We start from the raw sequence: 15581 nt of genomic DNA, 5'->3' as shown, positions 1-15581 counted from the left end.
AAAAAATACATTGGAATGAAAAACAGTATTTCCCCTAGAGCACATGTATATAATAGACATAACTGGAATAGCAAATTTGGCTGATCATGGTTCTCTGACACACAATGTGTCCCGATGGGCAGATGTTCTTTAGTCAATATGTACCCCGGAGTATGGTCAGTGGCCTTCAAAAGTAACAGCACCTCCACTGGAAGTTTGCCAAGTCCACATGGAGTTGCTGTTACACTTGACATCACTGTTTGAACAGCATCTGTTTCCTCTCCACCATCTTGTCCATTAGCACTCCACTTGCACCTAGTTGGAAGTAAGAAAGTTACTTTTCCCGCTGCAAGTCTCAAAAGAAAGGCTGTGGGTGAAGACATAGTACTTGTGTTTTGGGAAATTGTTTGCATAATCCATAAAATGCTTGCTAGAATGCCTGACAAACCTTTTTTAAATGTCTGGTTTTCAGATTAATATACATGCTTTTCCCCACCCACCATATTTTTATATCCAGTGCTATGTATCTCCAAGAATCTAATGACTCACTGGTACCGCACAAGCTTAGTACTAAAAAATTGGAGCAGGAATCAGCAATTACTGGCAATTCCCTGTGAACTTAAAAGATAAGCAGGTTCACCAAAAAACATTATTTGAATGCAGATCAGTATGTGCCCTTTAGGAAGACTGCTTCTTTGCTTTAGGGGATGTTCATTTTGGGTCACCAGTATTTCTTATTCAAATCAGAAGAGCCTTTAAAGTTCCAGAGAAGTGGAAATTATTGAAGAAAGATTGTATCTTTGATAATGACTACCGGTTATGTTAAGAGTTGATACTTTAAATTAGAAAAAGACATTTCTTAAAAGTATCAGTGGACTCACAGCCTTCATTTATAGAACTGTGAGATTGCAGGTGAATGTTTCCTCTATATGGAAGTAGCTTTAACTAGTCTGGTTTAAAATGTATGCAGTCAAAAGCTAGGAACCAGAATACTCAATGAGCTGGATCAGCAGTATTCAACAGAAATTAATGTATCATATACGAAATGAGAAACATGAATATTTGCTGCTTGGCTTTTCATTTTCCAACAAGATATTATTGAAATAAAAGGATAAAAATACATGCTGGTTCACAAACGTAGTTAATTGGAAATTTGCAATTTAAGTGATTTAAGCCTATTTTAACTGTTTTCCACATATTCAAGTTTAACTTTTTGTGAATTAATCCATGTGAGTGTTAAAGAATGTCTGTTTGTTTTTACTAGTAGTTGGATAGTCTATTTAATTTAGCAAAATCTTAAATAAAGGATTGTGTCCAGCCAGCTTTTTCACTCAATCTGAACCAATCCTCATCACAGCCCCTGTCCAACATGGCTTTTGATCACGCAGGTCCCCAGCACAGCCATTTTTAGGCAGTCAACAGGAAATCAGCTTCCCTTTTTCACTCAGAGAAAAGCTGGTTAGATCCAACCCAATGTCCTTAATGATCTAAGCCTTATGAAATACTTATTTTTCATAGCAAAAATTTGGCCTAAATTCTGTAACCTTCTAAAAATCCCTCTACTTAAATAACTCGAGAGATAAAATAATGTCTTAAGCAAAAAAGATGTTACCTGGCATTTCTCATTGTTGTACACAAAGAAGGAATAACCACCATCAGCAACTGTTTCTTTCCTTTCCTGGTGGAAAACTTCTCTATGCTGCTTAATTTCCCACTAAATAAGCATTTGGCGTGATCAGTATCTGAGTTCAAAATGATTGGTTGGCGTCATGGTAGCGTGCATTGCCTGGTGGATATTGGTGGCTAGAAACCTAGGGGGTGACACGTAATGCAAGTTCTATCCGATATGGCACATAATACAGGGCAAAGTTTTACAACAGGGCTGCTTATTGCTTACTCTGTGAATTATGATTTTCAAACTGAAGCTTGTCGTTTGTAGAGTGATAAGTAGTTATTTGAGCAAGGTGTTGGGTTGGTACATTGAGTGTACACTTTGAAGAGAACTTTCACCTTAGTCTTTTGAGAGGTGTACAGTGTGAATGAGAACAGGAAGAATACTTTCAGTATTCATAACATATTGATAAAATTTACAGGAGGGGCTCCAAGAGGAATTAGAGATACACTCCAGTTTTGATAGTTTCAGGTGGGTAGTCATGTTTGTCTGTAGTAGAAGAGCAAGATTTGGGTCCAGTAGCACCTTAAATTCCGCAACTTGATTTCTGTATTATGAGCTTTCAAGAGTCAGAGCACCCTTTGTCAGATTGGATGCTCTGACTCTCAAAAGCTCATACCGTTGGAAATCTAGTCGGTCTTTAAGGTGCTACTGGACCCGAATCTCACTTCAGTTTTGAGAAGTATCGCAAGGATATTGATTACCATGCTTGTCTTAGAAGCCAAATAACATGTAACTATGATAGCCAAATAACTGTTAATTTTTTTAAAAAAATGCAACAGCTGCAATTTCCTGATCCATTTTGGTTAATAAATAAATCATGGAGGTCACATTTCTTTTTAAACTATGCTACCAGAATGGTGGTGGTGGAAAGTCATCAAGTTGTAGCCAATTTATGGTGACCCTTGTTGGGGGTTTCTAGGTGAGAGACTAATAGAGGCGGTTTACCATTGCCTGCCTCTGCATAGCAACTCTGGTCTTGTTTGGCGATCTCCCATCCAGTTACTAAACAAAGCTGACCCTTCTTCCCAGATTTGTCAAGATCAGGCTTGCCTGGGCTATCTGGGTCAGAGAATGCTACTAGAACAGTGTATTATAAATTGCCTCACAGTTTTATACATATGGAGGAGGAGAGATCAGTTCAGCATTAAGAGTGATAGATTTTTAAGGTGGTAATTATTCATAAATGAGAGAGATCTCCTAAAATGTCTTTTGTGCTATTTTCAAAAACAAGCTTCTAGTCTATACTGTAGCAGGTACTGAAAATCCAGTAGTGAAACAGTTAAAAATAGAGAAACAAGTGGAAGAAAGAAAAAAGAGGAAAATAGGATCTTAAGCACAGTTGCATTTTAAGATTTTTTAAAAAGCTGCCAGTAAGTGTACAAAATTTACTAGGCCATAACATTTTAATCTCCTACCTAACTATATAACTGCTGGTCATTCGTAGCTTTAACTTTTCTTTTTAAAAGATATCCTAGTTGTCTGGAATAAATTCGTCATTGTCATAGTCAGGTTTTATTTACGATCCTGTTTCAAACCAATGGTGGCCTGCCAGTTGTAGTTTGGCCCGTTGGATCTGATAATTATTAATAGTCTTCCAACAAAATAGACAAACCAGCTGTAACTCCCAGTGTGCATTTTTTTTACTAACTCTTAAAAGCTGACCTAATAGTAGTGTGAAATAGATAATAATCTAATCTTATCAGAACATGTGCTAAATTGCTGTTGGCCTTTGGGTTTCTCAGGGTATCAGATATTGACAGGGTATCATTGCTGCATATCTGTTTATCTACACTACTGAAGTCCCGCATCTGGGGAGCCAGTCACTTTCATCTGTTACAGCAAAGCCAAAACATGATTTTTTTTGGTACCTAACAGCTTTATTAACGTACAAGCTTTCCTGAGCTAGATTACATTTCATCAGATGTTGGGTATGTTGGGTCTGTGTATCTCTTACAAAAGCTAGGCTCCAGTGCTGCTTCTCAGGGCAATCACACAGAGGCAGATAAAAAGCAGGATTTTAGTCCAATGGCATCATAGAGACCAACCCTGAAAATCCTGTTGATCTCTAAGGTGCTACTGGACTCAGATCCTGCTATTCTACTGCAGACCAACATGAAACCTGCCTACCTAAAACTATCTTCAAAGATAAAACATAGTGGCAGAGCTGCCTTCCCCCCCTCCCCGGGTAAGCATCATGAGATTGCAAAGCAAACCAAGATCCTTTTGAATTGTAAAAGGACATTGCAGTTCCCTTCCTAGGCTTTCATTTGCAAGCTTTGAGAGTTGTACAGATCCGGGAATGTACTGTCTTCAGAAAAATATTTTGCGTCACAAGGGTTGAAAAGGTGTCACAGGAATGGGCAAAGCTTCCGCCTTAAACTGACAACTGATTGGTGGATGACATTAAGGATGCCCTACAATTGAAAACCAGATTGGTTACTTTGTTACCCCAGACAGCTTTGCTGGTGCAAACTCTTGTCACTAATTAAACAGCGCAAGGGAATATTTCTGTGGAGGGAAATTGTGGGTTGATTCCTGTGCTACTGCAAATGAAATAAATTTGTTGAAGGATTTTTGCCACCTTTCCAAATCCCTACTCCTCTTCAGTGGCAGGATTTTTTTAAAAACTGCATTATATTTGCTACTTTCTTGTCCTCTGGATTATAGTGACACATGCATGTTTTTGTTAGAATGACAATTTAACATTTTATTCTTTAAGTAGTCTCAGGTTTGTGCTCTTGCAATCCAATGTCTTAGTTTTTCATGTGTTACTTAGCCTTAGAACATTGTCATCTCGTCATCACATCTAGTTGTCTCACAGTAAAATCCTAAATGGAATTATTCCCTTCTCAGTCCATTGAAGTTAGAAGAGTATCACTGCTTGGACTGAACTGTCAGTTCTTCCAATCAGTGGAAAGCTGACTGCATGACAAGCAATACTCCATAGAGTTCCTCCTCTTCTAAATGCTCCAATATTTGGTTTTTGGAAAGTGAGGGCAGTTTTGGAAAGTGAGTGGTATGCTGTAATCTTCAAAGGCTTAGTATGAAGAATTTCTAAGGCCACTTTGATGAACTGCATTCTTGTTACTAGCTCAGAACTTGGAACTGAACAGCTTGCAGCTTCTGGGCACTTCTGCATAAGCTATGGAATCACAACTTTTTGTTCAGTTTGAGCCTCTCAAGAAATCTTAATCTAAACTTAGTTGCTTTATAGAATGTGATGTCCAAAAAGTCATAAATCAAGTGGCATTTGAAAAAATCAAAATGTTAGACTGAGTATACGTGTAAAAGTAAAGACAGGTTTTTCAGTGGCAAGTGCTTTAATGGCCACCTGTAACTTTTTCCCGTCACCATCTGGTCTCAGTTAATACTTTCCTGCCCTCAACTTTACTTTGTATTTGTTACAGTGTCCTCTCTTTGAGGCAGAACTTGCCTGGCTTCTGTGTTCTGTTCAGTACCTAGTATATAGCAGATGCTAAATATGGGATGATAGTGTAGCAAACTGCTGGACTAATGCAGGGACACAAAGCAAAAAGAAGTTTGAATAGTTCTGATACTATTCATATTGGTGGTCTACTTTTAAGGCATTTAAGGGTTTTGCAACTTCTCTTTGCAGTAGTTGTGAATTTGGGGGCAGTTTTCATTGCTTTGTTTCTTGTATGGATAGGGTTGTTGTTTATGGATTATGGGGTTTGAGTTATGTTGAAGAAGAGATAATCGTAATCTCCCCAGTTTACTGAAAACTGTTTAATATATTTTCACAGGAAAAGCATTGAGAATGTGATTAAAATAGTAGAGCAACATGGCAGTGATGCCTGGTGGACTCTTCCTATTGAACAGCTTCTTCCCGGGGAGGCTTTGGCAAAGGTAATTTTAGAGGCACTCTGTGATGGCCAGGTTTGTGCATGGACTGGCTGGTGCTAATTTTGACCCAGAATACACTAGGTTGATTCAAGTTCCCATTGCAGCAGTTGGCTGGGATAATAGAGCAGAAGGCCAGAATAGTTTGGAAGTGAGCCAGCCTAGGATGGCTGCTAGTAAGTTGTCTGAATCTATACAAAATGGGCATAACAAGCTAATCTCATACTGCCTCTTTCTATAGGAATGAAAGAAAGGATTGTGCTATAACTGGTTCTTTGTGAATTTAAAATATAAAGAACATCAGGGATAAAAATGGAAGAATGTAGATCTGTGTACATAGCTTGAGTTGTAGAACATTCTGTTGGTTCTCCTTACTTGTTTGTGACACTTTTCTATGTAATTCTGAATCAGGTCGGTGCTCATGATGTCCAGGATTATGTACCAGGGCAGGATGTCCTAGATATCTGGTTTGATAGCGGAACATCCTGGGCTTATGTTTTGGAAGGTAAGTTCTAAATTCAGTACTGTCTTCAGTCATGCAGTGGCTCATTGTAGCTACCAGGAGATGCAGCATTTGTCACTAGGTGTGTGATAGCTTAATCATAGGTTAAGCTGGTAAGTGAATCTACTGCAACACACTGACATGGATCTTAGAGAATACACCTGTGAAAGGTTATTCATGATGTGATTCATTCTCATCCTCCCCCTTCACACAGCAGTCTCCTGAGACCTCAAAAGGCTAGTGCTGGATGAGGTAGGTGTTAAATGAACTCAGAACTGCACAGCTCAGTAAGCTGTAGTGAAGAGGGGGGACATTAATCACCTTCCCCTTCAGTCTGTAATGTTCCTCTGTCTCTGGTGAGCTTCCAAGACTATGTGACTTCTTTTGGTCCATGCAAATCCAACACCTCCAGCATTAGTGCTATGAAGTCTTACGTGGAGCTACTGGGGTAATGGAGAGAGCAAGAAAAAAATAATAGCATCTGAGCACATTCGTTTGCTTATACTCTTAATTATCCAGGCCCATGATTTTTTAAAAATAAAGCTTAATGACAGCATTAAAGGGTTAGATATTCTCAGTATGTATGGATATGTTCTTTCAAAGTTAGTGAAATTTCGCATATTACATATTTCTTTTCCTTCAGGCAACAAAATTAACTTACACCTTAACTGCAGATCGGTATCTTGCAAATGGTAGGGTCCTTGGGGAAGGGTCACTTGTTTGCCAAACAGGTCACTGTGCTTTCAGTTTTGTGTTTCAACTGTGAAGCAGTCTGAATATTTGTGAAAATAGCTTCAGTGCCACAAAGAAAAATGAACCAGGCCTACAACAGTCCCCAGAATAGTGAAAGAGATCTTCAGTGTTAGGCTATATTTGAGTAGGACTCTTGTCCAAGGCATCAAGCGTTTTTGAACTTTAAACTTGGAATACACAAACCTCTGATAGTGATCTATTACAGTTGTAAAGCATATTGGCCAGGGGTTCTATTTCCTGGTAACACAGAGAAGCAGTGGTATCATCAGCAAACAGTTTATCTAAAGGGTTCTTTGCACCTTGTCATGAAATCATTCAGATAAATGATAGTGAATTTTGCAGAGCAGATTTTCAGTTATGAAATTGGGACAATTCATTAAGAAAGGTTTGCTTCAATCTCAGAGAAAGAACGGATTTATTGCTGGAGCTCATAATCAAATAGTATATTTGTCTTGTATCTTTCTCTTCCACATATATATTGAGTGCACATGGATCCAAAAATTATATACCACCTGCTTAAAATGCATGCTATTTGTGGACGCGTTGGGAAATGCTTGTAGCCCCTAAATATGTGCAAGGCTTGCAATTTTTCTACTCACTTTGAAATTCCAAGCAGTTGCAGAGGGGGTGGCGGTTTTATCACATTGTTAGAGGCTGCAAACAAGTATTTGTCCACATGGCTGTAGCATTCATTTGATAAACTTACACATTGCTTTATCATGTCTTAAAATTGTCTGAATGACCCTTTATCATTTCCAAACAGGCCACAAAAATGAAAAAGCGAGGCTTACACATGTTAAAAAAAAATAGAGAAAACAAAAGCTTTGTTCTCATGTACTCCTTTGAAAAATTCTTGTTTCTACTCCCATGACAGCACCAGTATTCATAGTAGAGAAAGCAGAGATTTTTAGGAAAATCCTTCCTGATAAGTAAAAACCACATTCAAGCCTTTCCTTGATGTTTGGATATTTTTCATCCATTGTTTGCCAATATGAGGGCTAGAAACATGTTGAGGAATTGTGTTTCTTTTTAAACAGTAGTAAATGCTGAGTGGATTTTAAAATTTTTTATAGTAGTAATTGCAGAGTTCAAGTGTTTGTTTACACATCTACGTGATTGTAACCCGCAGTGCTAGTGGTTGTGAGAACCCCGGTAAGCTGGAAGACTCAGCAGATAAGATGGGACATCAGCTATCTTAAGACCAAACTAGAGATTTCTTTTTTTCCACAGGTTTGCACAGGTTTTCATATCTTCCCTGCAGCCACAAAGCAGCTGTGTGGATCTGCTTGTTTTAAAAAAAGCGCAAACAGGCATGGAACGGTGACATAGTGGGAGGAAGGGCTTCTGCCTCCTCTTCCAAGCACCAGAGGGGAGGAGTTCTTTGCTGCTCCACAGGCACAGAATAGTCTACATGGGGCCGCAAAATCAGTTAACTCCCTGCCCCCAGCATGACTTTTTGTATGAGGGGGATGCAAGAGCCCTTCTTCTTCCTGTGGTGCCATTCCAAGTCTGTTTAGGCAGCCTCTTTTTTTAACAAGCAGTTTCCTGCAGCTACTGTGTGGCCTTGGGGAACATGTGAAAACTTGTGCAACTCTGGGAAAGTAAGTAATGTCTATTTTGGCCCTTAGCCCGTCACCTGCCAGTTTAGTGTGACTGGGTGCAAATTGGAAGTGTCCTTGCATTTTCTCTTGGAAGTCTCTTGGAAGTGTCCTTGCATTTTCTTGGGTTTTCTTGATTCACTTTTGCTTCAGGGCACATCAGAGAGTCCATCTCTGTGGTCTGTAGCTCTGCTGTTCTTTCTACCTTGAAGTGTGGTTCTGTTCCGAGGGAAAAAAAGTGTTGCATAGTTGACTTGAAGTCATCTCCCAGGCTCATACATCACTTGTACTGGTGAAATGATTCTTATTCCCCTTAGAGGCTTCCAGGGCATGTTGAAACCTATGCAACAAACTGGCTGACCAGACTCTTCAGACTGTAACTTGTCCTGAAAACTTGGAACTATATTAGATGTGATGGAGCAACCCATTCACACATAAAGGAGGGGGGTGAATTAGAAAGGGTTTTTCAGGTGAAGAGTGCTAAACCTTCCCCTGGCTCATGTTACCTGCCTTCTCCCTCCATCTCTTACCCATTATTGGAAATAAGCCAAACTAAGAGAAAATACCATAAAGCGACTGAATGCCGCAAGGTGAGTCAAAAGACGGTTAAGCTTCCTTCACCTGTGTGTTTTTTTCACGTAAAAAATAGCCACTCCACTTTATATGTGAGCAAGGCCAATCTATAAATAAACACACTGGACTGCCCCATTTTGCCCATTAGAGATGGCAACATGAAACCCAGTCTAGGATTTGGCCCAGTGAATCCTTGAGGAAGCTGTGATGTAGATTCCTCATCTCTTGGCTGTGCTCCTTGCCTGCATAGATCTACATACTCTGCACTTTAAGGCTTGCTCATGTGTTCTGTAACTAGAAATAATTCGCACTTGTATCTCATGTCCCTTATGCAGAACAACTTGCATATTTTAGGGGGGGGGGAACCCTGTAAGCCATGTAACCACTGTGACCGACTTCTTTGGTTCAAGTTCTGAAATATATCGTTTGCCAGAACTGTAGCCTTCAGCAGCATAATTCTCCAGGGAGTTGCTTTTCTACTAATGTTTAACTAAGTGAAGGGGATTGTTTTATAACCAGCCTATCTTGTTTGTGCTTTTGAGCTGACGGGACATTTTCAGGAAAAGGCCTGGATAATTGTGGTTGCCATTAAAGTACAGTGTGTTTAATCTATAGGTTAAAGTCCCTTATGATCAAAGATACAGAATACTGAACTCAAAATGAAGAAGGATCATTAAGTCCTAAAGACCTATGCCCTTCAGACTGTAAATAATAGCCATAATTAAAGCTTCCTAGCCACTTTTGAAGCACGTGAAATGTATGCTGTTAGAAGATTCACTGGGAGGGCATAGCTGTCTGAATCAAATGTGTATGTAACTGAAATGAATTTTTCTCTCTTTGAAAAATTAGAGCAAATTATATGCAATCTCAGTTCAGACTGTAACTTGTCCTGAAAACCTGGAACTATATTAGATGTGATGGAGCTACCCATTCACACATAAAGGAGGGGGGTGAATTAGAAAGGGGTTTTCAGGTGAAGAGTGCTAAACCTTCCCCTGGCTCATGTTACCTGCCTTCTCTAGCTTACAAAACTCCCTCCATCTCTTACCCATTACTGGAAATAAGCCGAACTAAGAGAAAATAGGTAAAGCGACTGAATGCCACAAGGTGAGTCAAAAGACGGTTTAGCATCCTTCACCTGTGTGCTTGGACAGTTTTGAGGATGATAATGGAGCAAAAATTGACTTGCAAACAGACACTGAATTTTATTTTTATTTATTTTATTTGACTTATATCCTGCGAATGGGCTCAGGGTGGCTCACATCATCATTAAAACACAATAAATGAATAGTCAACTTTAATAACAGATTTAAAAACTTTTATTAAAATACTCCGGTGCCATTACACATAGGCTACTTTGGATACTAATAAAAGACCTGCATAAGTCATAGCTGTGGGTAAAACGCATAGCTGAGGGCAGTCATAGAAGAGGTAGCGATCTTAGATAGGCTAAGAGGGGACACCTGCTGGTCCTCAACCAAAGGCCTGGCAGAACATCTCCATTCTACAGGCCCTGTGGAACGGTAATAGGTCCCGCAGGGCCCGGATCTCCAGCGGGAGAGTGTTCCACTAGGCTGGGGCCAGGGCAGAAAAAGCCCTGGCCCTCGTGGAGGCCAGCTGGATGTCCCTCGGGCCAGGGACCACCAGGAGTTGCTTATCTGCAGAGCGTAGCGCCCTGCAAGGGACGTAATGGGAGAGGCGGTCCCACAGGTATGCCGTTCCCAGTCCATGGAGGGCTTTAAACACCAAAGTTAACACCTTGAACCGGATCCCGAACTCCACTGGAAGCCAGTGCAGCTGGCACAGCTCAAGATGGATAAGCGCTCGAATAGGCGTTCCTGTAAGAACACGTGCCGCTGCGTTCTGAACCAGCTGCAGCTTCTGGGTTGGGCCCAAGGGCAGCCCAGCATAAAGTGAGTTGCAGTAATCTAGCCTGAAGGTGACCGTTGCATGGATTATTGTGGCCAGATCCTGGGATGAAAGATAGGGTGCCAGTTGCCTGGCCTGTCGAAGGTGAGAAAAGGCAGACCTGGCAATGGTCATAACCTGGGCCTCCATTGAAAGTGTGGTGTCCAAAGTCACACCCAGGTTCTCACCGTCAACAAAGGCTTCAGTTGTACCCCGCTGGGAGCTGGGTCCCCAACCCCATTGCTCCACAACCCAGACACAGAACTGCCGTCTTCAGGGGATTCAGTTTCAAGCGACTCTGACATAACCATACCGTCACAGCCTCAAGACCCTTGGCCAGGGAATCCAGAGCACAGTCAGACTGGTCGTCCATCAACAGATAGAGCTGGGTGTCATCTGCATACTGGTGACATCTCAGCCCAAAATTACAGACTACCTAGGTGAGGGGGCGCATATAGATGTTAAATAGCATCAGGGAAAGAATTGCCCCCTGAGGGACGCCGCACACCAAGGAATGGCAGGTGGACATCTGTTCCCCAAGTGCCACCCTCTGTCCCCAACTGCAGAGGAAGGAGCTCAGCCATTGAAGGACTGTCCCACAAATCCCTATGTTGGTGAGGCAGTGGGTCAAGAGATCATGATCAACCCTGTCGAACGCTGCTGTAAGATCTAAAAGTTTAAGCAGTGCTTGACCCGCTCTGATCCAGGTGCCATTGCAGATCATCTGTGAGGGCGACCAGAGCTGTCTCCGTACCATGACCAGGCCTAAAGCCAGACTGGAATGGGTCCAAGATAGAGGCATCATCCAGGTATACCTGTAACTGTTCTGCTACCACCCTCTCAATTACCTTAACCAGGAATGGAAGATTTGAAACTGGGCAGTAATTGGCTGGATCAACAGGATCCAATGATTGTTTAATAAGGGCTGCACCACTACCTCCTTCAATGAGTCTGGGAAAACCCCAGAACTCAGGGAAAGATTAAAGATGTCAGCTAGCGGGACCTAAATCCCAGCACCGCCAGTTTTCACCAGCCATGATGGGCACGGGTCCAGTGGACATATGGGTAGGTTTCACAGCACGCAGGACCCTGTCTACCTCTTCCCGGGAGAGTGGTCTGAACTGATCTAATGTCAACCCTGAAGATGGCCAAGGGGCCTCCAGTTCACATACTGCATCAACCGTGGTGGACAGGTCCTGGCAGAGTGACAGGATCTTATCTGCAAAATAGTCTCCAAATGCCTCACAACTTATTGTCGAATTCACATTTTTTGTCCCATGTGTAAGGGATGTTAAAGCCCAAATCACAAAACCTCTTTATTTGAAAACTTATTTAACATACAAACGTCATGAACAAAGGATAGCACATAGAATCAGTGAAACAACATAATAAAACTTGAATACAAACTGAAAAATTGTAATATAACAACAACTACATATTTACATACTCTTACATAATATTATCAAGTGTTATCATAGTTTGAAAAACCTTAATTTTTGGTTGTAAATTATACTTTTCTATATATTCTAGAAAAGGAAACAATTTCTCATAGAAGTTTGAGTTTTCTGGAAAGTGTTCTACATTAAATATATTATCATTTATTTTGTCTAAAATAACTGAATTTTATTTTTAATAGAGCAATGAAATCATACTAAGTTTTATGTACTTCGATACAAAAAGGTAACCACAGAGTCACAGGCTGCATTCATGCATCTCTTTTTAATCAGAAATAAAACCAGGCTATGCCTCAATCTGGCTTGTTGCCAGGCTTGCTGGTTAACAATATGTACATTGGCCAACCAGAATTAGTCCCATCCCACCCTCTTTTTGAAATTCTAGGCCAATGTTTTTAATCCAGGCTTTTTTTCTTTTTTAACATTGAAAGTTTGTGATTCTCAGTTGCTCCTCTGCAATCCCGATTTCTGCAGGAGGTCTCTTGCATGCATTGAGCTTTCACACATGCAAGATTTTCCCATTCCCTTCAGCGTCAAGGCAGTTCCATAATGGGAATGGATACACAACTGGAGCTGCTCCTGCCTTTGAGGTGAAAGAGTAAGATCTTGCACAAGACCTACCCGTTACAAGTAGGGTCTTCTCTGAGGTAGCACCCAGATGTTGGTACTTGCTCTCCGGTTGTATTTGACATTCTGCCAGTGTTTTCAGATTGCCCTGGCAAACTTCCAACACCAGTTAAAGTAATTTTGGTTGGCAATTGTTTTTCTTGTTTCTCTAAACAAACGATTATTTCTTTTTGTTTCATGATTTTTAATTTTTATTGCTTGTATACTGCCAGTTGCTTTAGAGATAAAATTTTAAAATAGTAAAATGTTGGATCTCACAGCTATACCTGGAATCCTCTGTTAGTGGGTCACAGTATGCATTCATATATCATTCTTAGCTGGTAGTATGCCAGAATGTGCGCAAAGAAAAGTCAGCAGAGTGGGCAGATGTGTCTTTTCTGAGCCAGACTGCAAACTTTCTTGGCTGTTTGATTTGATAATAGGCATCTAGCTCTTCAAACTGGAAATCAGGAACCCAGTCATCTAGGTTGGCTTTTTTTATATATTTGCTATTGAGTTGAAGATCAAATTTCACATGGTCAAATATACTTTGACAAGTGTGATGCTTCATGTTAAGCCCTGTTGGAAACTTTGCTGAAAATACCACATTCATTGTGCAATGTAGTCGGTCATTTTTAGAAACCATTGTCGTATAGTACTTGTTACAGCTTGTTAAATATCAAAAATTGCTTAACACTGAGGGACAGAGGCTGTGAAAATGAGCTTGTAAGAGAAATTTGTAAAAGGAGCCACTGGACGCTGAGCTAAAAAACAACAACCATTCACTCACTTCTGCAAGGGCATGAAGGGATTAACTGGTGCTAGGCTCTCGTGGCCATTTCTTATATGCCCAGGGTAATGCTGATTGCCACTTTGGGGTCAGAAAGGAATTTTCCTCCAGGCCAGATTGGCTGGGGATCCTAGAGGGTTTTTGCCTTCCTCTGGGCATAGAGCACGGGTCGCTGGGGAAGGTACTTGTGAATTTCCTGCATTGTGCATAGGGGTTGGAGAAGATGACCCTTGGGGACCCTCCCAGCTTTGTCTTTCATCTTCATTGGAAGTATGGGTGGCTTGTTCAATGCCGCCTAAATTCTTTTACGAAAATGTAAATCCCTTTAAAATAGTCAGTTACCATTTTATTTATTTATTTTATGAAGTGGATTGAGATCACTATAGCATATAGGTTCTGTAAATTTTGTTGAACTTTGATAATGGTGCTCTTTAAAAATCAGGACTTAAGCTAAAATGCAAGAAGCTACTAACACCCAAGTACAACTTAAAGATCCTGTTTTAAAATGCTGTTCTTCTGTGTGTCTCTTCAGATGTTGGTGAAAGGGCTGATTTGTACTTGGAAGGAAAAGACCAGTTGGGAGGTTGGTTTCAATCTTCCCTTTTGACTAGTGTCGCAACCCGAAAAAAGGCACCTTACAAGTAAGTTGATGTTTCTAGAGCAGAGCATTAATGGGATACAATTAACCTTGGGCAACATCAGCAGTAAGCATTGTTTGCTGAATGTTTACTGAATCTCTTATGAAAAATTACATTGTTTGGAGGTCTTTGATTTAGGACTCTTGTGGTTCATGGATTTACTCTTGGTGAAAAAGGAGAAAAGATGTCTAAATCGATTGGAAACGTCATAGACCCAGACGTGGTTATCAATGGAGGCAATGTGAGTAATTATGCTGCTTTGTCCCCAGTCTGAAAATATAATCCACTAGTTACCTTCCTCTCTATTCGCCACTGGTTTTTGCTTAATATTTCTACTGGTCATCCATAGTCCATTTTAGACTGTAGACAGTGGTAGGGAGTTGCATGAAAACAATCAAAGCAGGCAAAAAGGAGCAGTTCCAAGGGCTTAATGCCAGCAGAAAGCAACCTTTGGATTCAAACCCAGTGTCACCTGTCTTTTAAACTGAAATGTGCTACTACACAGTAATATTTTGATTAAAGGATCTATTCAGCAGGGGGAGTTGCTTTATTGGAGCTGATCTTGCAAAGCAGTTATTTGAAATAATGATCAAACAAGAGGAGTCTGGCTGCAGGGTTTTTTTTAAAAGCACCTTTTTCCTTATGCGTGAAAGACACCCATCTTAGATCAAAAGAAATGTTTTACTTGCTATAAGCCTGCAATTCTTACTGCAAGCAATGCTGTTAACCTGGATGCATCTGATCCTGCTAGAATGTTGGGATTTTGGTGTTTAGATTGTTGGCCTTCCATCTCCCCTTGAAACTGAATGGTAGTACTTAAAGCAGTGGGAGAGGATCAAAAAGCCCATTAAAATATCAAATACTCCAACTTTGGGAAGACCTGGAAACCTTTCCTGGACTTTCTGTATGTAAAAAAGAAGTCAGAGTTAATGATTTGCGGATTCGAAAATTAGATTTGTAAGGCAGGCAATAGATAATAGGCTGAATTATGGAAAAAATGTGGATATTGCAGTAAAGTCAAAGTTATATACTTACTAAAGATATGGGTATTACAGAAGAGTTATTGATTATGCAATGAGTTTAAAGAAATTTTGTAAAATGTCCAAAATGGTATGTCCCCCTCAATGCTCTTTTTCATTCATTCTTTTTGTTGTTGTTGTTTTGTTTTTCATGTTTATGTTCTTGTTTCTTTATGTGAACTTTTGCTTGTCATCTGTTGTAATAAAATAAAAATAATAATAAAA

General features: G+C 40.3%; 1 protein-coding gene across 1 annotated transcript in view; it reads left to right on the top strand.

The window, feature by feature from the left end:
* The window catches only part of IARS2 (isoleucyl-tRNA synthetase 2, mitochondrial), a 50518-nt gene that overhangs the window by 24641 nt on the left and 10296 nt on the right, over positions 1-15581 (top strand). Inside the window, exons 13-16 of the mRNA XM_054980684.1 lie at positions 5419-5521; positions 5927-6020; positions 14232-14340; positions 14476-14578. Of these exons, the coding sequence (XP_054836659.1) occupies positions 5419-5521; positions 5927-6020; positions 14232-14340; positions 14476-14578 (409 nt within the window). The remainder of the gene's footprint in view (positions 1-5418; positions 5522-5926; positions 6021-14231; positions 14341-14475; positions 14579-15581) is intronic.

This window comes from Eublepharis macularius, chromosome 1 (assembly GCF_028583425.1).
Source record: "Eublepharis macularius isolate TG4126 chromosome 1, MPM_Emac_v1.0, whole genome shotgun sequence".
In the NCBI taxonomy this organism is placed as follows: Eukaryota; Metazoa; Chordata; class Lepidosauria; order Squamata; family Eublepharidae; genus Eublepharis; species Eublepharis macularius.
Note: the sequence above shows the minus strand (reverse complement) of the source record. Positions and strands in the feature narration are given on the sequence as shown.